Source organism: Pavona decussata, unplaced genomic scaffold (genome assembly GCF_977016875.1).
Source record: "Pavona decussata unplaced genomic scaffold, jaPavDecu1.1 SCAFFOLD_156, whole genome shotgun sequence".
NCBI classification, from domain to species: Eukaryota; Metazoa; Cnidaria; class Anthozoa; order Scleractinia; family Agariciidae; genus Pavona; species Pavona decussata.
The window spans coordinates 3507037-3533416 of record NW_028145568.1 but is presented as its reverse complement, the minus strand read 5'-3'; the positions used below and the strand labels follow the sequence as shown (position 1 = coordinate 3533416).

At 39.8% G+C, this 26380-nt stretch overlaps 1 protein-coding gene, 1 non-coding gene and 1 pseudogene across 9 annotated transcripts; all 3 read right to left on the bottom strand.

The window, feature by feature from the left end:
* Positions 1-3917: 3917 nt before the first annotated feature.
* On the bottom strand, positions 3918-3990 carry Trnai-gau (transfer RNA isoleucine (anticodon GAU)). The gene has a single exon. It is a non-coding gene; the product is annotated as a tRNA-Ile (tRNA).
* Positions 3991-4599: 609 nt separating this feature from the next.
* On the bottom strand, positions 4600-5815 carry LOC146465366 (myosin-2 essential light chain pseudogene; annotated as a pseudogene). Its single transcript, XR_014868282.1, has one exon. The product of XR_014868282.1 is annotated as a myosin-2 essential light chain pseudogene (transcript).
* Positions 5816-8387: 2572 nt separating this feature from the next.
* On the bottom strand, positions 8388-26344 carry LOC146465365 (uncharacterized). 7 transcript variants are annotated; one of them, XM_085128595.1, is made up of 4 exons: positions 26252-26344; positions 11056-11419; positions 10094-10197; positions 8388-9233 (listed from the first exon to the last, which is right to left on the bottom strand). In XM_085128595.1, exons 2-4 carry the CDS (start codon positions 11408-11410, stop codon positions 8760-8762), a joined length of 933 nt encoding a protein of 310 aa, XP_084984721.1. In that variant the 5' UTR covers positions 11411-11419; positions 26252-26344; the 3' UTR covers positions 8388-8759. The 7 variants fall into 7 exon arrangements, with proteins under 7 accessions (XP_084984721.1, XP_084984717.1, XP_084984718.1 ...); XM_085128591.1 differs by lacking the exon at positions 26252-26344 and adding an exon at positions 22313-22469; XM_085128592.1 differs by lacking the exon at positions 26252-26344 and adding an exon at positions 21006-21267.
* Between the last annotated feature and the right edge of the window lie 36 nt (positions 26345-26380).

The window sequence follows — 26380 nt, the reverse complement described above, 5'->3', positions numbered from 1 at the left end:
AATACATGTAGTACAAAATTAAATAAATGGCAAGGTTGCTCTATTCAAGTACTGAATTAGTTTTGTTTTAAGGGTCTGTGATTATAAACAGTGGGAGGTTATGAACTGTAAGTGGTGAGGTGGCATTGTAGGGCAACTAAAATCTTTTTTTGTGTCTGATTATGTTAAGCCTTAGGTTCTTCCCGCGAGGTTACCAGTTCTGCTGAATTTCAATTACATGTAGTGCCTTATTGTTTCAACATTTGTGAGAAAAATATCAGTAATATACAGTTGGAAAAAGCAATTCTTGGATGTATTATGGTTCAGTGCAAACTATGTTGACTATGAAAATTGGTCTTATACAATTGGAAAAAGTTTGTGAAAGGGATCATTGATCGTCATAGTGCAGAGATGATCAGACCTAGGTAGGAAAGAATCAAAGAGATCAAAAGGGATATGCAACTTGCCCATACCCAGACCTCTGCCCTTTCACAGCATGCCAACAAGACTGGCCACCATCTGCTTTGGAGCAAGGTGAAGTTTAAGGTGAAGTTTATTGACTGAGATTCGCATTGGTACACACAGGGTCAAGGAAGCCATCCACATCAGGCTGCCGTCCTAACTACATAATAAGACAAATGATGTCAGTACTTTGTCAGGACAGTGTTTCAGTCTTGCCATTTCCATCACTTTTAGCACAATTATACATGTAGGTGCATTTCGAAGGCAAGGAAGAGCCCCTGCATAAGATAGTTTTAAATTTAGGCTTAAAACTAGTGGAAACATCAATTTACTGTGTACTTTCAAACCATCAACCCACTGAGTTAATTTTACTACTGATTTATTTGACCTGCAAAATGCTGGAAACCAGTCTGGATTTGTACCTATAACTTGCATGTGAATTTACTGTGTGTTGGCATTTAGTTCAAAGTGACATTCATTGCAAAGCCTTTCATGTGAAATTCAGTCACAAATCCAAACGTTAAATATCACAAAGTATTTTGTTTCACTAATTTCTAACAATAAACAAAATAAATATGTAATTTTAAGAAGTAATAACAAGGATGGAAAAGGTTCAGAAATTAATGTGAATTGTTGACAGTTGTTTACAAAATGCCAAGTAAGGATTAAGAAAAAACATAATTCCAAGTGGGAGTTGACTATAATTATCTTCTCAAACTCAAACTCATGAATAATTCTTGAAGAGGAATAAAAAGGAAATCACTGTGAACGAGATTTGAAAATGTGATCTTTTTTCATCATAAGTTTGCTTTGAAGTTCTCCAAGAATTATCGTTGGTTTTAAAAGCTATATCAAACACTTGAAAGAGTCTTTCATCTGATTTCCAGACTGTTTTTTCAACTCACTTCTCGGTGTTTGTAAATCGGATGAAACACTCTCCTCGTGTTTGATATATAACTTCTCAAACTCATTCATAATTCATGAAGAGAAAACAAAGGAAATCACTACCGTGAAGGAGGTTTGAAAATGTGATCTTAATTATCATAAAATTTTGTGAACTTTTGCTTCGAATTTCTCCAAGAATTCTCAATAGTTTGAGAAGCTAATCAAACACTCGAAAGAGTGTTTCCTCCTATTTCCAAACACCTCGAAGTTGGTTAGAAAAAACACTCGGCTGTGCCTCGTTTTTTCAACCTACTTCTCGGTGTTTGGAAATCGGAGGAAACACTCTTCCTCGTGTTTGATCTATTACTTCTCTGTAACTTCCATTTTGCAGTGAGCAGTTATCACTCGAAGATGTGATTGAAGAAATCATTATTATTTTCTTAAGGGCTGATTTTAGCATCAGGGTCACTTTAAGATTATACAAAGCAGAAAACACCTGAAAAACAGTAATCATAAAATTTAAAATTTTTATTTACCTATTTGCTGTTACATAAAACTTTTTTTACTTTTTGAAAACTTATGGGCCTGGAATTTTAAAAATCAACATTGAAGAGATTGAAAAAGAGTGTTAAGGATTTTGTCAGGTGTAGCTTTCGTTTCTATGCATAATTCAGTTTCACTGATTAGAAATGAATTCACATAACCCGGCTCCCAATTATACAACTCCATTGTACTGAATAGACACATAGTTTTACAACAAAACAATGCAGTTACTCCTCAGATTTTTACATGCCAATCTTGCGTTTCGACTCGAAAAGCTTGGTACGTAAAGAGGTAGAACAGACCACAACAAGAAATGGAATGATTTAAAATATTTTCCGCTTCTACTTTCTTATGTCTCACATAAACAATTGACTTTTACATTGTTGATTCATCGATATTCGCTTTTACTTCACACTCCTCGGACCAATACAAAGGAAGTTTACTGAACGCGCGTGAACGCAAAGCAATCATACGAACACCTTTCCATTAACTGTTCTCCGATGCAGATGTAGCAAAACAAAAGATCAATTATTCGCAAAAAGGAAAAATATTGAACGACATCTCGATCAAAGGATAACAAATTCCATGCAACTTTAAAGTGAATTGTAAAGGAGGGTGTGATCTTGCGTTCCTTGTGCATTTATCCCGGTTCCTCGGCTGTGAATAATCGCTAATAGTCAAACTCAAACATACTAATCTTGTCTTCGTGACTTCGTGTTTTTCTCTCCAAATAGCTACAACACACATTCGCAGACTTGAAGCAATCAAAATACACATAATCATGGATCTGCTAAAGAGATCGTCTACTCTTTCTAAGCTTTCTCCAGACAAATTTCTAGCATCCAGATCGCCCATGAACCATGTTAGAAGCAGCAGTGTATGGCAGCTTCACACCATGTTCCAAAAGAAAGTTTGTAAAATCTGTACACGGAGCACAACAAGCCGCAAACGGTGAAAAGATCGCATACAGCACTGCAGCTACAATCCCAAGTGGCCACGCTAGACAGAGGAGAAGTATGAGCCAAATGAAAGTCCACAGCCATCCGCAATTCGCAGCCATGTTGTGATGAAAAGAAAGAGAAGAGGATTACTGCAAACCCCGCTCAGACCCGTCAAGAGAGAAGGAGAGTATCTTGTGTGGAATGTGATAGTGTGTCAGTCACGGGATCCACCCTGCTGATACGAAAGGTTGGGCAGGGAGTTCAAACATGTTTTACATATTTAATTTTAATTTGTTGATACTTGACAGTCTGAAATAATTCAATTGGCTACAAACGATCAGCTGATGTCACGCAACCCTTTTCGTGCTGCGTGACTCATTGAAACTTTAGTCACGCGAACAAGAAGCTCGTGTATGCATTTGGCAAAGAGAGAAACTCTTGCTAAAAGCCTAAAACCCGCTTTTCTTATTCTCTTCACGCAACAGACTATCACTAACCTTTCTTTTGGCTTAAGAAAAGCCCTGCAACTCGCAAAATACGAGCGATCGTGACAGACAAAACCACCTCGCGAGTACTTTGTTTGATTTAAATTAATCTAATTCAATTCATTCGTTTGTTTTATATTTTTGCTTCGAAAGCAAAATTGCGGTGTGGTTCAAGAAAGCTCCAAACCGGAGTATTTTTATTTTTATTTTGTTTGGTGAAACAGTTGTTAAAGAAAATAAATGTCTGAAGATGTTTTTTATATTTATACCGACAGAAGCGAGTGGTTGAAATAATGCACCTATGCTGCTGGAATTTTACTGATTTCAGCTCTATTTACGGATTTTCTTTGTTTGTTTTTTCTCGACTTTTTCCGTCTGTCGCAGGCTCGGTTTTTTCAAAGGACAGAGTCGATGACCATTCATAATAATGACAATAAAAAAATCTAACAAGCACAAAACGAAAGGAAAAAAAGGCAATACCCCATTCTCCAAAAATGAACCAGCCTGACCCATGTGAGACACGATCCGCACTCTTCGGACCATTCCCATACATGCTTGGCAAATATAGGATAAAATCGCCAATAAAATGGCTAAGAAAGAAATGTTTCAAAACAATGTTGCGTGGTCCGTGTGAGGGTCGAACTCACGACCTTGGCGTTATCAGCACCACGCTCTGCCGACTGAGCTAACGGACCAGCTACACGTACGAGAGTGTAATTTTGAAAGCCGCATACACTACATCTGACTCATAACCACGCGGTCATTCATAGCATGTGCTGGTGAAGTGCTGTAGATTTATATAACTGTCACTTAGCTGACAACTTAAGGCGGGGGTCTACATAAAAGCCGTTTTCACGCCGCTTAAAATCGGTGCAACGGAAATATCTCGTTCGCGTTTTGGGGGTGTTTTGTAAATTTTTGGGTGATTTTTAGGAATATTTGGGAGGAGATAGTTTTTTTCAAAAGAGTAGTAAAATTAAGAGAAATAAGAAATATTTAAGATTTAGTGAAGTTTTAAAATTAGAATTTGTAGTTAATAATTAATAGACGGATACCAAGTTAGTCCACTAGTAACATGGGGTGCTCTTGCGCGTTTTGCGTGGGTATCAACTGTCTCTTAGTGTTCCAAAAATCATTTTCTTTCTTCTATCCCTTCCTTAAACCTCTGAAAATTCCATCCAAATTCATGTGTACCCCACTTTAACTCTCTCAGTGATATCAGTCAGGCTCCTCCCCAAGGAGAGGCAATGCATGCTGGGGTCGATATTCAGACGCCAGAAAAGAATTTAAATGAAGAGTGAATGATATGTCAATATTTAGATTTATTAACGTTAATTGTTGTATACATTCATATAAATTTGCATATCTACTAATTACTATTCTGAAGCTCCTTATTGAAAGCGGTTATTGGAAATTTTTCTGAAAACAATTTGAAAAGGACTTTCACGCCTGCGGACAATGACGCTCAAAAAATGATATCATACTTTATACGTAATTAAGGAGTCTATACATTCCCGTATCGCTCTGAGTTATCTTGCCACATGGCACTTTGTTGACTTATGGCGGCTGGAAAGATCAATATACACTTTTAGCTGTCGACAGCTAATCTACGAGTCCAATAACTCAACATTCCTTTACTTCCTATGGTTGTTCGAGGAACAGAAAAGATAAGCGATTTCACAAAAGCTTTTGTTCCTTTGGAAATCTGCGATAACTTTAACATTTAATTAGTGGTGCTATTATCCATTAGAAGAACTTAAAAGGGAATAAAAAATTTGCGTGTTTCAGAGGTCAACATCACGTGTCAAGGCAACACTTCCAACTATTTTAACTCGATATTATCTGTCAGTTTATAGTTTGTCTTACACTACATTCCTCTATCAAGACTATGAAATCCATTCACTGATTGTTCAGCCATATCTTGTCTGTTCAAAGTTCAGCATTTGCCATTATCGCTGGCACGAATGCTTCGTAATTTATCTCGCCTTTAGAGCTCACATGCCCCGAAGTCAAAACGTCAAATTCCTCGTCCGTGAGCTTTTCTCCTAGCGAAGTTAGAACATGCCGAAGCATACTGGAGGAAATGCTCCCTGCTCCATCTCGATCGAAATGCTTAAAACAGTCCACAACCTGTTCAGGGGTCGCTTTGCTCGTCACACTCGCCATGTGCTGGGCGACCGAGTTGTAGATGGGCAAAAATTCCTCGAAAGACACAGTGGTCTTTCCCACGTCACGTTCAACTTTGTGGACCTCGCTGTTCGTTGGGTTTAAACCGGCCGCTCTCAAAACTTGCCCGAGTTTGTTCACTTCAATTGTATCCCCTCCAGTCGCATCGTAGAGCTGAAAAATCTCTTTGAGTATACCTTCATCCTTTAGCACTGGCTTGGCGCTCATCTTGACGCTGGGCAAAAAGGCGCTGAACCACTCGAGTGTTTGACAGATGGGAATGTATCCAGAGTCCTTCTGTTTTTAAAAGGAATTATTATGTCTCTCACGTGACCACCGGTAAGGCTGTTGGGATATATATGCGTTACTTGTTTACCGTTTCAGTTCAGATGATTCGATTCATGTTGTGACTAATCGCGTGTCATTTTACGGTTGCTGAGTACAAAGATTTAACTACTTGGTCACGCGCGCTATCAGAGCTTTTCATTCGGTTGTGTTGGCAAAAAATAATTCATGCTTCAACTTTCCAAGCACGCATGGCATGAAAGTGTGCACAGAGATCTAGAGACCCGTAAACGAAATTTCAAAGAAAGATACCATAAGTATCATAAATACAAAAAAGGTTGGGTACAAATTAGCAAAATTGCACTTACTCGGCTATTATTTCTCACGTTTAGAGCGATTTTAAATTGAGTGTCGAAAGAAGCATCGCGTGTGCTTTGGTTTTGCTCCATCACGCTCTGCGATTGGTTGGCAAAACTTGCGCCACTAATTCCTCAACCAATAAAAAGCTAAACCAATCGTGACTTGCTCGCACGCGTTTTCCCGCGTTTTCTTACGTGCTCATGAGGAACCAGCCTTACTTCTTCCAATAGACCTTTACTGATAACGGTAATTTAAAATTTTGACTTAGGCCAGGTAACGAAAAACCGTCGAGACTTCAACGTGAGAGAGTCTTATCTTTTAAAATAGCGAAGATGTAGCTCCGTAAATTCAGGAAGTTTTGAAGACGCCGTTTGTATGACAGGTGGCCTAGACATGCCCGTTATTATAACCATACAGACGTCTATAAAAATTCTGTTTTAAAAGACACGACTCTCAAACTTGCCCGCTGAAGTCAAAATTTTAAGGTGGCTTACTTCAGTTTCCTGGGGTGAAAGAAGGCCTTGAATCAAACTTACGAAAAACGCCAAGTTTTCTTTGAGATTTTTTAGTACAATAAATACACAATAGAGAGAATGTTGAGTCAGAAATTAAATTTGATACGTTTACGAAGTGTCCGAATATAAAACTGAGTGAGTCTTTAGTGGGGGCCTGGAAACTACATCTTTTAGAGTTGTCTGACAATAATAGCCGTACGACCTCACTTAAAAAATTTCAGGATTTGGAAAGTGGCAAAAAAATAAGTATTTACAGAGAAGAACACGAAATTCGGTAAGGTAGGACGTTTTTTTCAATTTTCAAGCCTAAACACAATTTACCTACTTTAAGAACTCTTGTGGAACCTATCCGGAATACGGGAAAATTATTTCCGAGAGCCGCCATTTTGTTTTTGTGCTACCGTGCTCGAGGGATTTTTCAGCTGGCTCGCGTGACTTTGCACGCGTGTGGTGCTCGCATAGTACAATAACTTTAGTAAGCCACCTAAAATTAACGCCTGAGAAAGGTCTATTATCAGCTGGATGAATTGGGGACCAAATTTCATGCACAGTGGGCATTATTAGGTTGCATGTACTCGTTTTTCAAACCCAGGTACCAAGATTTCTTCGTTTGATCTTGCACCCCTGAGAAGAAGCAACTACACTGATTATGGATCCATTATCGTGGACAAATAAGGCAAGCTTTGAATCACTTATCGAATATCGATCTTGGTGTAAATTATGTACTTAGTAGCAGTTACCGATTCGAACTGATTCCAATTACACTGAATCACCAAATGGAAACAAAAACCGAAGACATTAAAGCCAAAGAAAGTTTCTGTAATGACTGAAGCGGGGATTGGCTGGCTGAGTTCTCGAGATTCGACGTAACCCTATTTATATACGTTTGGTTTTATCACAAGAGTTGATTAGGTAATTTGGCTTCCGAAAGACATTCGAGTGCTGACGTTTCGATCGTTAACCCTTCATCAGAGCGAATGGAAGGCCTAACGCTCGAAACGTCAGCACTCGAATCTCTTTACGGCGGCCAAATTACCTTCTAAACTCTGTTGATAAAACCAAACATTAACGCCAAATCACGGCATCTTTCAATTTTCAGACCTCAAAGGAACACTGAGTTTATCACGTTCAGTATGAAACCTCCAAGACCTTGCCCAACCACTTAGGCTCAAAAACCTAAACTAATTGGAGGTAAGGGTCACCTGGAAAAAACGTACGGATGTGGTGTAGAAGGAGAGGTGCGGAACTGGTTGGCTGTGTGGCAGGTGCGATAATGGGGAAGGGAGAAGGGGAATTCGTCGTGCCCGCGGCGTGCGAGAGGAGTGAGGAAGAGGGGAGGAAGCGCCTGCGGCAAGCCCATTGATTCCACTTTTTCGCCCCTTTATTAACATTTCTAGCGCCTGCTACGCAGGCTATGAAACTGGTAGATAGGGAGAAAAATTATCCCAAAGAAAAAGGGGAAAGTTGCTTAGGTGCGTAACGGACCGGTGGAAAAAAGCAGGAAACAAAGTAAAAAGATGCCGATTGAAGCTTGATAAAGGAAGGGATCGTATAAGCTGTCGACGATGCACGAAGCAATAACCATTGGCTGGGATAGAGTTTATGCAAGAACCAGCCTCAAGGAGGTACAACAGTATAACGCATCTCCATGATAATGAAGCTTGGTGTACGCGCACACATGCTTGACAGTTTTCTGAAATGTTTGGGCCGTTCACAAGGTTTTTCAAAATTTCACTAAATGCTTCCAAAACTGAAGAGTTCATTTGTTTTTGTTTTTTTATTTGTTTTTTTATTTATTTTAGTTTAATATTTGACTTCATTAGAAGGTCGCAAAAGTCTTTCCAATATGAACTATATGTACAGAAGAAAAATTTGAACAACTTGCAAAATGTCACATCCGCGTAAATTTGATTGTATGGCAGCCTATTAATTTAAGGTTACTAAAATTATAAATATATCTATATATGCCCACTAGAATTCGCCATTATTCGATTTTTTTCCTAATGCAGCGCTTTACAAAATCGTAATAAATTAACTGAGGAGCTTAGACGTATGAAACTTGTCAGAAGAAACTGACTGCAGGAGATGACGCTACATGTACCACAGCAAAATGCCTTGATCTTCTTCACATTCAACTACTATAAATTTGTGCCTAGCTCTCTTAAGATCTCCGACAGCGAAGGTCCAATATCGCCATTGCTATCAGGAAATGCGACAACATTTACTGCTTCCTCTTCTTTCATCTCCGCTAGCAAACAAACCTCGAGATCAAAATTCAGGAGATCGATAAGGCGTGATGTTTGCGTTTCGAGAAAGCGTGACGCGTCCAATCCTAGAAAGGGTGACGTATCACTTTCAGAGTGGCGTGACGATTGCGATTCTGGAATCGATTCTTCATCCGATGACGTGTCACTTTCAGGCACCATCTCTGGCAGTAAATGGGCCTGATGGTACGAATCAAGAGGTCCTTGGCAACAAGCCGTAGAAGCTTGCCCATCCTCGTCGCTTACTGACACTGTCCAGTGTTTATTTGAATAAGCGTACGACTTGTAAGCGCTATAAAAGTCTCTAACCATAATCTCTTCAAAAACGCACTCTTCACTGTCTGCGTCCTGTGGACAAATACAGCAATAATAAAACAACTTAAAATTTTTCACAACTAGCTTTATAACAGGCAATGATACTGGAAAGTGTGTAGCCTGCAAGCAAATTCTCCAACTGGGGTGTCACGCGAGACATATATTCTGGGCGCGAGCGGCGGGCAAAGCGAACTCTCGCGGTTCGCTTCGCTCACTGCTCGCGCCCTCGCCTTATACCCCAGATTGGAGAGTTTGCTTGCAGGCTAGAAAGTGTGCAGTCTTATATAATTTCAGTGGCCAAATGTATAGAAGCTACGTACAAGAAAGGTCAATAGACAGACAGGCAGATAGATAAAATTGCGCTTCTTCCTCAAATTTACATCGCATGAGTTAAATCAGGTAGAAGATTGTACAACTTATGACTAGTATTTTTTACATATTTCCTCAAACTGGCTAGATGCCAAGGATTTTTGTGCTCGAATAGAGAGATTTAGTTACTAGTGTTTAGTGCGTCTGAATGCGTGGTAAACGGGAAGATCATCTGTAAGACGCGCTTTTGTAGTCTTCAAGCGCTCGAAAATCGACTGCCAGATGGATTCTCAAGTAAACCCCTGGTTAAACCTTCCATTGTTGTTGGCGGAAATTTTGCTGGTTGATGGTACAGTGTTGGAAGACTAACAGTACCCAGTGTTAGATGATGGCTTCTAAGTCCTTTATTCTGATCATAACTGCCATCTAACCTAAGCAGGATTTCAAGCTCATGTCGAAACTCAGTAGAGAGTACCATTGACAGACAGAAATGGAATTTTTGCGTGCAAGGCGTAGGCTTGAAGTCAGTGGCGCGGTACGCTGAAATCGTGCCAAAACGAATACCATAGATGCCGGTTACTTACCGTTGCACGTAAAGTCCCAGAATCATCAATGGTTAGGAAAAACTCTGTCTCCACTCCAGCGATTTTTACCAAACCGGCTCCAACGGAGCAAATCTCTACAATTGCTGTTAAAATGAAATACAAATCTCGGTTAACCCGCGCGAGTTTATTACATGTGAGGAATTTTGATGACTCTTTAACTGTAACAAAGACTGAGAGAAAAGCCCATGAGCCCATGCACTTCACCTTACACTGAAAAGGTATAAAGTAGCGACGGGATTCCCGCGAAGGAACAACTTAACGTACCAAGCTCCAAGCACAAGCGGCCTGTCCGTTAGTCATAAATTACTTATTTGCTATAAAGCAGTTTTCAATTGAGTGTCGAATGTAGTTCGGGCTTGGTTTGGTTTGCCTTACTGCGCTCTGTGATTGGTTTAAAAGGTCGCACCAATTTCTCACCCAATGAGAAACAAAGCTTGGTGCCGACACATGTATATATTTGCTTTGAGTTCTGTTTATACGTCGATTGTGATTGGCCAGAGTTATTACTTTGGTTTCGGTTTCGCGACACGCAGTTGGGAACCTCTCTCTAATCAATGACGAATCACAAAGAGATAATACGGTGTTCGCTTGCTAAACATTACTTAACCATCGATTTCGGCTCGTTCGAATTCACGTCATTAGTGTCATCAATTATAGCAAGGGAGGATGAAGGGGTACTCCTTCATCCTCTCTTGATTATAGATATGGCCAAACTAACCTGAGTATCAGGCCTTCCTAAGGGGAGGGGGAGTTGAGAGGGAGGGGAGGAGGTGGAGGGGAAGAGGAGAGGAAGGCTTTTCTCCCCTTTTTCGCCCCTTTCCTCTCTTCCCCCTCCCTCCCCCCTCCCTCGGAAAAGTCTGATACTCAGGCTGTGGCCAAACTTAAGTAAAACCTAGCTACAATTTGTTCCACGAAGTTCATCTATGTATCAGCAAACCTACCATAAGGCGAGTCCTTATTTTTCGATCCTTTGACGCTTCCGTCGGGTTGTATTGTCAAGTAAAACCCACTACGAAAAAGCAGCCGTCGCCTTCTGCCACATCTCCGTCCCATGAGGAACTCGGCGCAATCTTCAGCATTCACGTTCCTAGCTTGTCTCTCCTTCCATTCCACCTGGGACAGGGGGCGAGCTCGTTTGTTCCATTCTCTCTTAAGAAGCTCTTCCCAGTCTGTACAAGAGAATGGGTGCGATTTGGTCCTCATGCGCCCTTGAAATCGTCCTGGTGCCCATCGGTAGGGATGTCTGGAGATTTGCCTTTGCACGTCGCAAACTGTGTTTTCATAAATACTTGTCATCTTGTAATGCTGTTGAAAGAAGACAGCTTAAGTGTTATAACGATGCACGCCAAACCTTGGTCAGCCAACAAGAGTTATTGATTAATAGGCCATTTTCGAGTTGCTTTGAACCTCACTACGGAAAGCGAGGCTAAGTGCAAGTTGTTTATCATAAAAATTAGTTTTCGTTTATATGCAAACAAAACTAATTTCCATACGAAAAGTTTTGCACTTGGCCTCGCTTTCATAATGAGGTTCACAGCAACTCGGAAATGGCCTATTTCTAATAACTTTTCAAGCTGGCCAATCAAAATGCGAAAACTGTGGCCGGGTGGAGTTGTCAATTTCCGTAAAGCGAACGTGCAACTCAATGACAACTACACGTCCCCGTAGTTCGTAAACTTTCTTTGACCATCTACGAAGGAAGCCATCGGAACGTTTTTCTTTTTTAACCAACTTCGAGGTGTTTGGAAATCGAATGAAACACTCTATAGAGTGTTTGATATAGCTTCTAAAACAATTAATTATTCTAGGAGAAATTCAAAGCAAAAGTTGACCAGATGATGATGATAATTAAGATTGCATTCCCAAACCTCCTTGTTTTATAAAAGAAAACTTTGTCCAGTGGCAAGGGACCGGTAATTCTCTATCTTATCTGGTTGTCTCCCAGCCTCGTTTTCAGGTCAGGACGTCCGAAAAGACGAGATGCTGCATGGCAACGAGACTAGTTTTACTTGTTTTTTTGTTTGGTTGCTTTTTGCTGTTGTTGTTGTTGTTTTTGTTTTGTTTTTTCACAGACGATGCTACACCTTTAGACGAAATTCAACGAAGGCACGTCCAGATTTCCGCGTTGGATTGAATTGAATTGTAAGCTTTTTGGGATATTTTTTTTGGTCATTTCCTCCTTGGGTTCACGACATATTGATTTCATAAAATGACAACTGTGATATTCCCGTTTGTCTCGAGGCTACTGATAAGAGAAAAGATCCCTGTTTCTGCCGAATCATACGAGGCAATAAAAGCATCTTTAATGACTGATTGACTCTATAAATGATAACCTCTGCATTCCAAGTCATCTGCCATCACCCACTGGACTCTCCCAACGTTTAATCGATAAGCTACATAAACATTCCAGATGGGATGTTCGATTAATGCATGGTGTCAGCTCTGGCATTCTTAATTGTTATAAAATCCGGAAATACTGAAGTCACTCGCAATATATCCGTTAAACTGTTACGTCATTTTAAAGAAACGAGGAAGAAAAACGGCGGGAAGTCGTTGTTCACTAAAATTTCATTTTTAAAATTTTCCAGTTGAATTTGTTTACCTCGCCTGTTCGCAGCCGATCGGAGAATTCAGTCTGTTACTTGCAATCTCATAAAATCCAATCACAGTGCAGCATCGGCTTTAAAAACAATATCCCATTAGTTTCACAAAAAAAAACAACATCAGCGGCGGAAATTCGTTAATTGGAAATACACAGTCACAATTTCATTTCCGACAGCATGTGCAGCTTTCTGTCTCTGAATTTTATTTCTTATTTCAAATTGAATGACCGGCTCAACTATGCTTGACAACATTTATTGCGTAACAGTATCAGTACAACCAATTTCATTCACGCGTACGGCTTTGTTGTGTCTTGGTAAATTTCAAAGACATTAATTCACCTTGCATCAGGTCTTTCAGCCGAAAGCGAACGATTTCTGAGTATCTGTACTTGGGTATTGCAGTCAATTGTATGATAACCGCCTGAAAATCCCCGATACTTGTGTTAGTTTACCGGGTAAGTTAAACAAGAACTCAAGTGATCTAAAATATGATCATTAAAGGTAATTTTGCGGGCGCATACATGTAGCGAGCGTGGAGCAGATCTTAGCTTGAATCAAACCATAGTTCCAGCCAGAGACGATATTATGGCCTTGTGTATTGACAACACTGCCCTACTTGTGTTTAACAAAGACTGATTCAAATTTGAAGCGGGAATTGTCTCAATATGCAGCTAGTTCTTCGCGGGAGAGTTATAGCGATCAGATCCCAGCTCACAGACCGATTTTATGGACAGTTATGTAAAGGCAACGCCCCGATTCTTGCCTAAAATTACTGAGTGAGAAGTTTCACTGGCGGTTGTATAAAGTGGACCTTGTCTCAAAAATGGAAGCAGTATTTTGTTTTATATATAGCAACCGAGAAGCAGATTGGTTTATCAAACTGGTACCCTAACTTGCGAGCAATCATTGTGCAAAAAAAATTTCAAGTTGACAATCAATGCCTCAAATTTGAAGGATGTGTCTTTGGGGAGCATATAGCCAACCCTGTATATATCCACAAAGAAAGATCCCGACTTGTTTCCATGAAATCGCCGGGTCTCATCTTAGTAAAAGCTTAAAGATATGTGAACTACTTACGGATTTCTCTTGAAGTCCTTGAAGTAGCTGCACTGCACCGTGAAGCTAACGGATAAGAGTTACGATGCCTATACGATTCTTGAATTTTTGACACCTTATTGTTGAATGTTAATTAATTCATTCAAAGATATGCACCGTTTTGCCTTTATGACTCCCGCAGACACTTAAAGCGATGAAAAGATGTTTTAAAATATTTACATTCAACTAAAAATAGATAAGAACCAACAAATAAGGCTCGAATCGTATAGTTCTGATAATGATGCTTCACATTAACAATGCGGATTTCTGTATGTGTAATCCTGTCTACCGTGACTGAAAAGCTGGCTTCAGCCCGCAAAATCCATCACGCCAGGCCGGTGGTATTTTAAAATTTCAGAGTCGTTTAAAAAAAAGCCTTCTTATGTCCTATTCACAACGTTGTGCGATGTTTATTGAGGAGCTAGGACGCAAAAATTCAGTGTGCGACAAGAAAAATTCGCCGCTAAAGTAAATATCAAACTAGATTTGCTAGTTCAGAATTTGCGCAAGAGGTTAAAGATACTCCAGCCTTATCTCTAAATAAAAATACCGTTATATCTATAACAGATCAGATAGGTCGTAAGTTATCAGTATTACCTGTGTTGCTGTTACTGCTTTTTCCATAAACATATTACACCAAATATTGGTACTTTTCTCCTTGTTGTTTAGATCTACAATCTATGTGGCACACGAACGTGCGGAGTGCGATTATACAGGAAGATCAATTGAAAATATAAATCTCTCAAACCTGTTAGCAACCGCAGAATTTACATAGAATTCAATAAGACGATTTTCCGCTCCGATCAGTCTTAGATCCGGCCATCATTCCTCAAATACTCGATACGATCAATCAACATATATAAGCCCTCTTTCGCGAAGTGCGCCGACCGTGGAAGAAAGAGTCGTTTTGAAAAACATTTGCTGAATCAGTGTCTGTCAGCTAGAAAACTGATTGTTCACAGCGTGTCTGAAATCTGTCCCACCTACGAATTGCTAAGCTTGCTTCATGCAGTTTCTCGAAAATCGGACAAATTTTCGTGCGGGGGTGTATCGATAAATTAAGCCCATATCCGACGGAAATCTACGAAGTTGAACTTTTTCACCTTTGAGGCATTCCGCATAACGTGACGCAAATTCAGACCCACAACGCACGATTTTCACCCCTCGTTTCCTTAGGCAGTAAAAACTGATTAACTCAACAAAATTTACTGAAATTACTTCTTATCTTGAAACTTAGAACAACCTTGTACCGGCTATAACTGACTGAAAGGACAGTAGCAATGGTCACAGCATAGGATTTTATCTAAACAGTGTTTGGTTCATGGATTGGCTTGGTTTGAGGAGACTGAGAGGTGAACAAATTGAAGCTATCAAGCGAAAGCCAAAATATGAATTAATGCAGAAACTCCACTTTTAGCTCCATAATCGAGCACATCGGTCACAGGGGTTGACAGTTTTTATTTTGGTTTAATATCCATTCATCTTCGGCTATTTAGGTGAGGGCAATCGACCGTTTGATCACGTACACACTTTCTCTGAGGTATAACTCCACATTTCTTAATAGTTTCCTGTACTGAGTGTGCGAGAAAAGAAAGTCCTTACATGTATTCAGCACTAATATCTACCAGGAATATCGATGATGTTTCTTTCCACTTTGTACTACGTAACACCAAATTTTACGCCAACACAATCAACGCCTTTAAAACACTTTGCACAAGAGCAGTTGTGTTTTTTTTACTCGCGCTTGAGTTTATTTAAGAGATTAATTACCCATTTCGCAAGCCATAACAATTTAGATGCGTTCCGTGACTAGGCAAATTCTGCACTCAAACTAAGTGTGAGGTACGGATGTGACAAGCCCGCAATTTTTGATTTATCAACTCTTGGAATTATTCTTCTGAGATCCTGAATTTAACTGACCATGAAATTGAACAAGTTGATATTTCGCCACAGGAAGGTTCTATTGAAGAAGAAATGTTCGTCTCCTGATTCGGATGAGTTTCACTTTGCATAGAACCAAAATTCGCAAGAAAAATATATTGGAACGTCATCAATCTGAGTACCGCAGAACCCAGGGAACAATTAAAAGCTTCCTAATTAGAATGGTTATGTTTAGGGTTTTATAAGGTGGAGGGATACGGGACAATACGGGAAAATTCCCGTTCGTATGTAGACGGGATTTGGGAAACGGGACTACAAACAGCAAATCGTCGAGAAGCACGACGGCTACGGGACGCGACAAGAAGCGGGATTGAATCCTTGCGAGAATTTCTCAATGGCGTTGATTTCATTGTTCAAAGTTGACATTTCGTCTTGAGATATTATAAAAGACAAACAGAACCGGCTATAACTCGGGATTGGAATTTAACGGAATTTTGATAATCAGCACCGCCGTGCAACTAGACTGGTGGTTAGAGTTTAATGACATTTTAATTTGATAATGAGACCTCCAGCAGCTAAAAGCAGAATGAACCCCACATGCAATTAGTCTCTAAATCTTTTAGCAACCCAGTCACGAACAGAACGGAGGCAGATACATAAAGTACATCAATGAGTCTAATATACAGCTACACATGCAAGTTTTTATCTAAGGAAGCTTGCCGAAGGAAAAGTGACTGGCCGCGCGCAAACTCATCAGTACGCTTCTAAACAGGAATTACCTGATTCTCCAAATGGGCGGAAATTGTCGGTAAAAATTAGGCGAATTAAAGAAAAAAAATGGGAAAAAAACTCGCAAGTCTATTTCCTGCAATCTCATGGGATTTAAAGCTGAAAAACAAATAAAAGGAAACTCAAAGAAAACGAAAGAATCATCAACCATTTCGACACAATGAATAATTATGGGATTCTTGAACGATGTCATCATCATTCGAAAAAATTTGGGTCATCTGCGACTGTGCAAGTATTCGCTTCTGGATTTAGGCTTTTTACAATATTTATATTCTATTTTAATCCCCTATTTTATTTTTGGTGTGTCATCCTAAAGTGCACAGCATCAGAAGACATAAGTATTCCCTTCTTTTCTCGGAAAACATTTATCGGCAGGGTTATGTAATTCATGGTTTACACGAATTACAGTCTAACAAGCCTAGTCGTCCTTCTTTTTCAATCAAAAGAATGCATTTATATACGGTGCGTGATTTTCAAGTTTTGTAGTAACCATTAAGCTGAGCCTTTATAACTTATTTACAGTTTAGCTTTATTATGCCCCTAATTCCAATGAACTGATTAAAGCGTTTAAATATAAATCTTCCTAATCTAGAAACTCTTAGTCATACAACAATCATACGTTGTCAACCTTCTGCCCACTGATTACGTGTGAGCTGTAGTTCAAGATCTATATTTATCGATCAAGTCGCGATCGATTTATCGATTATTGGTCATTGGTTGATTACTGCGTTTTATCAGTTAGTGGTTGTCTTGTTAATTAATTAGTTAATCATGAAAGCCATGCATGATGCATCATGATCTCTGCAAGGTTGGCTGTTGACAAGAAGCTATAATCAGGAAAACAAAATAAATATCGTGCAGTAATAAATGGCAACATACGAAACGCACCTTTTTTTGCGTTTTCAAAAAAAAAAAAACGGATTTCCTTTTGCACTTTTCGGCACATTATTCACACTCTTCTTCAGAGTAATAACCTAAAAAAATATTTGAACTACTTGAGTGCCAGAAATAGGAAGGATGTGATAACATCAGATAGAAATCCAATTTAGAGGCCTATATGATTCACGTTTCCTTGAGATCTTGAATACTGAACTTAAGAGATTATGACACGAGCCAAGGTTTTGTTGTAAAGCAATTGGACATTGGTGGATGGAAAAACTTGAAGTTCTGGAATTCTTATATGCGTTAATACAAGCACTCAAACGTTACGTCTGCGAGCTGTTACAAACTGCTTGAGGAACGGTGGAACGGCTATGAATACCCCTCAAAATAACACTCGATATTGAACAAAAATAGCGCAAAAATATAGCACTATGACTATAAACGTGTATTAAATATTAGATTTTGCATCTGGGATCCTTGGCTAGAAGAACCATCGTCACGAAACTCAGTAAAAACACAATACCTGTTTTACCTTCGATCTCACACTTCAGAATATTGTTTCGTTTTTCTTGGTTAAATGTCATAAACCTTTGATGCAGACATTACTGGACCGTGAGTTAGTTAGTTGTGGTCTATATTGGTTACTTAAATTACCTTTCATTTCTATGAACTCCAGGTGTCTTATTCAGGGGTGGGGAGGGTAGCACGATCAACCAGATTTCCCTCGTCGACAACTAACTATTAAGTATTCCTTCAGCGAGCAATCCTTTTATCTTTATTGCACTAGTTTATCGTATATTGTCGGCAATCGATGTTATTAGCTCTAATTGTTGTTCGTGCAATAGATCTTGTTGAGCAGAAACGAAGGCGTTAGTTTAGACTAACATCCATTGTTTGTTTTATCTTGGCACGTTTTTTGATCAAGTTTGCTCTGTTTACGTTTGATCCATCTGCTACAGTAGTTTGTCTTAAAAACATCCGGCTAAGAGTTTGGAAACTTCTGTGGCCTTTTTCCGTGTTTATATGGTTTTTTACACATACAAGCAAACACGCGCCCGACTGATACCTAATTCATTGCCTGAAAAAATATAGCTCATTTCTTATATTTTTAAAAGTTCTCTTACCTTTCATAATCGTGGTTTCCACGTCAATGAAATTAGCAAACCGCACACGAGAAACTGATTTAAACTCGCCTATTTTCCTCAACAACAACTAAAATGACTCTGAACTTGTACACAGACGTGACCAGTATACATAATCGTATTGTGCCGTGTAGAAGACTTCAATACCAAACAAATGACATTCAGAAATAATAGGATATAATAAGATTCGGTACACGAGAGCGGGTAACAATGAAAACAAAGCCAGTATATTAGGCAAACAGATAAAGGCTTCGGGGCGTGCAATGGCACAAAGCCAGCACAGTTTAAAATATGGATTTTCAAACTCTGGACAATATGGATTCTGGACTCGAAAGGAGTAAAGTCAGATACATATTAAATACTGTTTGAAAAATTGTGGAAGAAGCTCTCGTTGTCTTTTTTTCGGTTATTACAAAACTTTTAAACAGCTTTACAGGATGGATTACGATACAACTCGCGGCTGAACTTGTGATCCGATTTCCCAAACAGACACGACCGGGCACATTTCGATCGAAGATAAAACACAACAATAGTGTGAAAGAACACGTATCTAACGAGAGATTGGAGAAAACCTGTAGGAATAAGCTCCAACGAGTCCCTTAGCTCATCCCTTATTATAAAATCATTTGTCGGATCAAGTCTGTAGCTTTGACAATAGAATAAAACCACAGGGATGCTAGTCAATCGCACGGTTACCGCTCTCTTCCAAGCCCCGCATCCCTAATTTCAATTTTGTGTGCCTGTACAGCTTGGTTTAGAGAGATAAAGTAGAGAGGTATGTTGTCCATCGAAACCCTACGTTGACAAAGACCCGCAGGCACTGAGCCGTTAAACCCCAGCACGTAGTCCAGTCCAGGGTTATTCCAGATTTTGGACTATGACCACAAACCGTTCCCTTGTCAACGCAAACTCTTTTAAACGATTGATGCTTTTAAACGACGAAATTGGCTCATGATTTTTGTTTAGCTTGAATGATGGTTTTGACCCCCTTGCAGAATGAATTGTGTCTTTCAGATGGATTTTGCCAAGTTTAATGAAGTTTGCAGTGCGAAAGCGCCCCTTTCCGGATTAGACACTTCTGGCAGAGAATCCGCTAACAGTGAGACGATTAACAGGATTTGTTACCTAGAAATAAGGTTAAACCTCTTTATACATTCTTAGATTCCAAAAAAATAAAATATGGCATTTTTTTTCAATCTTACAATTGTGAATAATCGAAGAGAAAACTGCACATGCCAATAGCTTTCACTAAAATGGCCCGTATGCTGCTCGGAGATTTTTAATTGATCCACTGAATTACACCCTAACAGTTAGAAGCCAAATTACATGATCGACATTTGACAGAGGCAAAAGGTTAATTTCACTCTGGGAGTAAAATCAGGTGAGGTTAATCCTCGGTTCTGGACAAGATATAAAGTAACATAATTACTAGTAATGCACCAGACGAACATGATATATTCACCCTTTTTCCGGTACGATACCAAACAGAGAGTGAAATAGAAATGGCTTAGAGATTTTTTTTTTCTGTAAACTGTGGAATCGCTGAAGAGTAAGGAACCGTTTTGAAGGAGCCCTCTTGAGCATTTTCAAACATTTTAGAATTTTTCTCAGAAGCTAAAGCGGCGAATTAAAACTTGGAGCGCGGTGAATGCTCCTTTTAATTTTACTGCTGTCTGTGACTTTCACGGATTTTTATTTCAATCTTCCTATCGTTGCCGCACGACCTTTTAAGTGCCGGTAATCGTTTTCAAATCGAAGCTCCAACCGAAGTGTTTACACGCCATTATTAATAATATTCAAAATGCAGTAAGATAATGAAAGCAATGGGATGTATCACGGTACCTTCAGGAAGGCTATTGGCACAGCACAATCGGCGCTGACTTCATGACCAGGGATACCAAATAACTCCAAATTTCTTCTTCAATAAAACGCCCACCTTAGCTCACCGGATGTGCAATGATTCAGTTTACCATACACGAAGGGATATTAAATTCTTATGCTAATATCGAATAAAATGCCGTTGATGGCGTTAGGGATTCTAGTCGAACGACGCTCGCTCAAGCACCGATGTTTTGTTTCCAAACCGCAGATATTTTCGAGCCTCCGGTGCAATTGTTCTCTTGAACAATGCTGGTAGATCAGAAAATGGCCGTAGGGGGAGCTAAAATTACGACGCGCTGTTGAACGGACATGTACTTGCTTTCTGTTCATTGTTTATCATTCACCTGAGTTATATAGGACTATACATATAAAATAGGTATGTGGCTTTATCTGATCTTTACTATTGAAAACAATAGATTTCTCAATGGAGGATTCAAGAAAGGACCTCTTAATTGCGAGTGAATGGAGCTAAAACTAAACAGACGCTATGGAGTTGAAAGCATCGCGGTTTTTAATTGTAAACTGCCGACCAGCCAAGCGTTCGAAAGCTTTTGTTATCAGACGCGTGTAAGACCTTAAAAGGCACTGTATAAACCCTCTTTAGAAAGTTAAACTTACCTCTTTTAAAGGGAGAATGCAATGCAATGAAATAACTTTGCAGAGCGAACTAAAAAATCTTCTTCACAGTAGTGGTAACAGTTACCATTCGATATAATTTGGCTAGACTAGGGAATCACCCCTCAAGCACAGAGTCTAGAACAACGGGGGCCGAAATAAATCATCAGAGTGCTGACAGATGTTTGTTGAAAATTGTCGCACATGACTTGTCAACGCGTCCTGTCAAAGCCCCCATTGTGACGAACTGGGGGTTATCTTTTGTTGGCGTAAATTACATCAATTAGCACATTTCTTAAGGCGCGAGAAGACGGATCGCGTAACGACGGTTTATTTGTAGCTCATGACCAAAACTCGTGATTGGTTTTGGTTTTCGAGTTTTGTTTTGAGTTAGTCTAGTTTCGTTATCGGGTGCTCTGTCCATACTCATGCTCTTGAAATTAAAACCCTTTTTGAGACAACAGACACCGCATATCGTTTTAAATGAAGGCGGTTTTGTGGCCAAGGGTAAATATTTGCACATAGGTGTCACAATGAACGGCTGCGAGCTCGCAGACCATGAACATGATTAAAATCCTATTTCCGTTCAAATCCCTTTATATTTAATTTTGAAAGACTCCCAATTACCCACTCACTCTCAAAAACTCTCTCGCTTATATATAATCGTAAACTCGATTCACAATAAAATCATTACACATCACTACATACAGTATAAAGATTCGGAAAGCACATTCGTCTGAAGATGATAATCTGAGCTGAAAGAAATTCTCCGGTTAATCGATCCACAAAGCCATGATTACACCGGCAGGTTCGCTGAAAACATATTTATCATTCACGATACACATCGATACTCACAAGTGGAGGTGCTTCCTGTCGAATATTTATAAGAAAATTTATAGTAATGAGCCCGTATTGAAACGGCAACTTCACTGAGTACCAAAATGTACGAACGTACAGTTTTAAGTGCGCGATATGAGAGTCCCGGAATTTAACTCTTACGATTGCGACGTACTCGATTATCTAATGGGATTGAATATAGTTGGCCAGACGATTTCTAAATGATAACAGCGGAGGGAATGAGATCGGGCCGGAGAGAACTCGACGTTCGAGTTTTCAGTTAAGTCTGCTGATCTCAATTCTTTAGCCCCCAACTAGCATCAAATCGATCAAGTCTGGTTTCAACCTGGAGATATCGAAATTTTAGACGAAAACCTTTCATGGTAGTGACCTCAAGTTAATCGGCCTTGCCCTCTTCGGTACACCACTGAAACTGAAAATTAAGAAAAAGAAGCAATATGACTCGCACTCACCGTTTTATCAATGTGATGGCTTGAAAAGTTTGCTTGAATTCTACAGCGTGCCGGCTTTCTCGTCAATCAACTTGTTTCTGTTTCGACTAATTTTGGCTGACCTACAGACTTTAAACTTTCCTGATCGAGCAAGCCCCCATAAGGCCATGTAAAAACGAGGAGGAACGCATTTCCTGTGAAAACGGATTTGGTTACAATTTCACTATCTATTTCCTTTCGTTTTTTCGCCCTTCGCCGACGTTGACGGAGATGCGTGTTTATTTAGAGATTAGAGCCGAACGAAGAGTTACTTCTTTCTAAACCCATCGGCATCACGAAGACAGAGTAAGCTAGAGTACCAAAGCTTAAATTGTTAAAATTAAGAAAAATTCACAAAAATTAAAGGGTTTTTTTTTTGTATTTTCAAATCTCTAATGTGACTACTAGTCAATGTCACCGGTGTCTTTGGAGCTTACATTTGAATGTGCCACGTGCTCAACTTAAAAGCTTTCATTTAAATCGTTACACTTTAGGATTTTGTCCAAAGAAGTTATGCATTGTTTAATTAATATAAGGTGACTACCATTGCACTAGAATGCTAACAGGGCCTTTCTAAATATCACTCACTCGATCAAGGCTTCGCACTGCGGTCCTTTCGCTCACCCGAACGATAGCTCTCCCAACTATTTAGAACCTGAAGGGATGCTGGCACTCTACAAATCACTGTACAATAGAAACGTACTGTTCAATAGCTCTCATTTGAAGGAATAGAAAAGTAATCACATTGATTCATGTCGATGACGATCTAATTTCATGTTAGTTTTTTTTTTTCTTAACATAACAGGTTGGAGCATGTTTCAATGCAAATCGAACGCAAATTGATCCAAAAATAAAAATGTATTTGCTGTCGCATGACCAGACTCAGTGACACTGCGGTACCGTTTGACGGAAGTTCAAAACCCCTTAGTTCCGGCCACAATCCAAACCCACAGAAAAGAAATCTCTAGTCCGGAAGCCGTGACTCATTCATCACATGTCTGTCCACAGAGTTCACCCAACTTGGAAGCGCGTGATCTGATAACGCTCCCAGTTCCGAACTTGTACAAGAACAGGCGGGGGTTCAAACGCGCTTCTCCGGCTATGCTGTTGTTTCATTCTGTATATGAAAATCAGAGCAGAGCTTTCTCACGTTGCATATCATCTTATCCCGTTTGGTTTAACCCGATTTCAAAACTGTTCTCAGTTATAAATTGAGCTTCTCGTCCTTGGAAGTGATTCCGCTATTAACAAAAGCTCGTGGTCTGCCTCTCTGTCTGTTGGACTAAATTGCTATGCCATTTACAAGATTGGCTATTTTATCTCAGCATGTTGGCCAGTCTACATAACTTGAGCCGTACGTAGACTCGGTGATCGGAATTTTAAAATCTTTGTCAGCGGTTTTCTTATCCATTTGCTACAATTACATTGCAATTATTTGCCAACAATTACCCCCCCCCCCCCCCCCTTCCTTACTCCTACAGGTAACTTCGGTATCATTTTTAATATGTGCATTACAGTACTGTGTTATTCTGAAATGTCAGTTTAATAGTAAATGGTTCCAAATTAACAGCAAAAGTCACCGGATGTTAATTCCTGACCGGAATTCGAGGTTTGCTACGCAAGCAAATTTTTTTCAGATTGTTATACCGTGGGGTATCCTCCAGCAGCCAATCTGAGCTTTCTCATACGTCAAGCTCCCCAAGACCTTTGCTTTATGTAGACACTTAATGTTGGTCCTGTTTGTCTAAGCTAGAAAAAAATGTCTCCAAAACCGGCATATCTGAAGCTCGTGTTCGTTTTACAGTTTATTTCATTTCCTGTTTAAAAACCCCTAAACCCTAAACTGTTTTCAACCCACAGCTGTGAGCAATCGACTCACCAAGATCCACGATCCCACTTTCAGAGTTAGCAATGGATCGAAAATTTTTTAACTCCTTACTTACTATATTACCAGATATATAATTCATTTCAACTAGATCCCTTTTCGTGAACTGTTTTCAAAAAACATAATTTTTTGAAAAAGTTCTTCCGCTCTTTTGCTTTTCCAAAAATTAACAAAGTTCAAAGTATGCGGTCTATGCGGTCACTCCAACCCCCCTCCCCCTTCCCTTCGTGGATAAACGGAAACTGAATAGCGCGCATCGGTTACTGGACAGCAAGCTCGTACACAACAACGGATCGGAAACCATGACTGCTTTTGTATTGCATGCGTTTGTACGAGGCTGTTATCTTTCCTAAAGTCTACTTTCTAGGATTGGAATTCAACCGGGAGTTAAGGCCTATCTCTGTCCTGCAAGGCCGATTCTGAAGAAAAAAGCAAACTTTATTGTGGACGCGTATCTAGAAATAAACGGTTGACAAACTACCATGCCGGCTACCGCCTGATCAGGCGTAGCTTCACTGTTCACTATGTAAACCACGTATAACACACAATTCCTTGTTTTGCTCTGACGAAGGACTAACGATCGCGAGTGACGTCAGCACTTTACTCGGTAGCAAAATTACTTTATCAACTCTCTCAAACATTAGTATTGAGAAATTCCTTGATACAAACAACCAAAAATTCCTTAATTCGCTCTGACGAAGGACTAAAGCTCGAACGTCAGCACCGCTCGAACTGCTCTTTGCGCTGGCACTGAAAGTGAAGCCTTTATCAACTCTGCCAAACATTCGTATTGAGAAATAAAAAGCACCACTCGACCGAAGTCACTGTTCCATAGACTGACCACGGTCACTCAATCATGCCGAGGTTGAATCACTCAGTTGGAAGAAAAGCTTAAGAGGTTAATTGCTCCATAGCTATGATTGCTGCATGCGTGGGAAAAAAGTTGTTCGGCAGAATCTCACAACTGATGGCATCCCCTTGCGGACGCGGACCATCGTCCAACCGCGAGTCACACGTAGGGCAAGCGATTCTGGTCATCGAAGTAACGCACGAAAACGACCCCTATGATCGCAACGACTCCAGAGTTCTCGGATGTTGTTTCCATTCTGGCCGTCATCCCAGCTACATCACGCTGAGCGGAGCCGGCGCTCTTTCACCGGACTCAAGCGCTTAAATTAGGGCGTTTGTGCAGAGCATATTGTGGACCGAACTGATAGACTGAACGTACAGCCCCGCAATCATCAGTGTCGAACTCTCCTATGGCAATAGAGTCATTCTGAACAGTATCGACTAGAAAATAATTTGACATTTTCGGACTACACCTTTAATTTTAATAAGTTTCTTGATTTTCCCAGATGGTCTCGTCTGTCGATAGACTATACAAGGTTTCGGAATAACTATTTTGGGGTTATATAACTTTTTTATTAGACACGAGTCATGTCCACGTGTGAATGTTATCCATCATTCCGGTTTAGTCAACACTCACATATTAAGCATTATGTATTTTTTTGGGCAAGAAAGCGATCCACGAATAAACTTAGGTCCGCTGATGTCGGATAGGAAGTTACACGGTTTGCCATTGAAATCCCGAGATAACTGGAATACTGCCAATCACGATAATCACACTGTTTGTCATGTTCATGCTTAAAAGGTTTTTTCTGTTCTGTATAGAAGAGGTCGAAGAGCACCACTGATCAAAGTACATGCATCTACTGAACGTTTCTGTTTTTCACAGCGTAGGCCGAAATCATTTGAATCTTTTGAATTTCGGCATTCTTGTGATGGAACTCATTGTAGTTAACTAAACTCGCACTAGTTATTTAAGTGATTGAGTTTGCAGAATATGATTCGATGACGAGAGGTGCATGTGTCACTGGGAGTCTGATTACATCAGTGTATGTCTGTGAGCAGGCCATAAGATCGCTTAGAACTGCAGCATAAATAACATAAATGGAAAATACTGAACATGTTATTCTAAAGTATTCTAGAAGGATAAAATGTCAAACCAAAACACATTTCTGAGTCTTTTTTCCTACCTGGATAAAACGCGTCTTGACTAACTGAAACAATCGTATTCACCAATGCTGCCGGAGTTGACAATGCCGTAATCGCAATTATTACATAACCCGACCTTCAGACAAAATTCTTTTCATTCGTGAAATAGT

Bases quoted from the DNA above. Each gene is read 5' to 3' on its own strand.
- LOC146465365 (XM_085128589.1), bottom strand. From the start codon at position 14,442: ATGTTTATGGAAAAAGCAGTAACAGCAACACAG. The intron at 11,420-14,409 runs GTAATACTGATA...TTCTTTCAACAG, and splicing joins AAGCAGTAACAGCAACACAG to CATTACAAGATGACAAGTAT. The intron at 9,234-10,093 runs GTAAGTAACCGG...ATTTGTCCACAG, and splicing joins CTGGGACTTTACGTGCAACG to GACGCAGACAGTGAAGAGTG.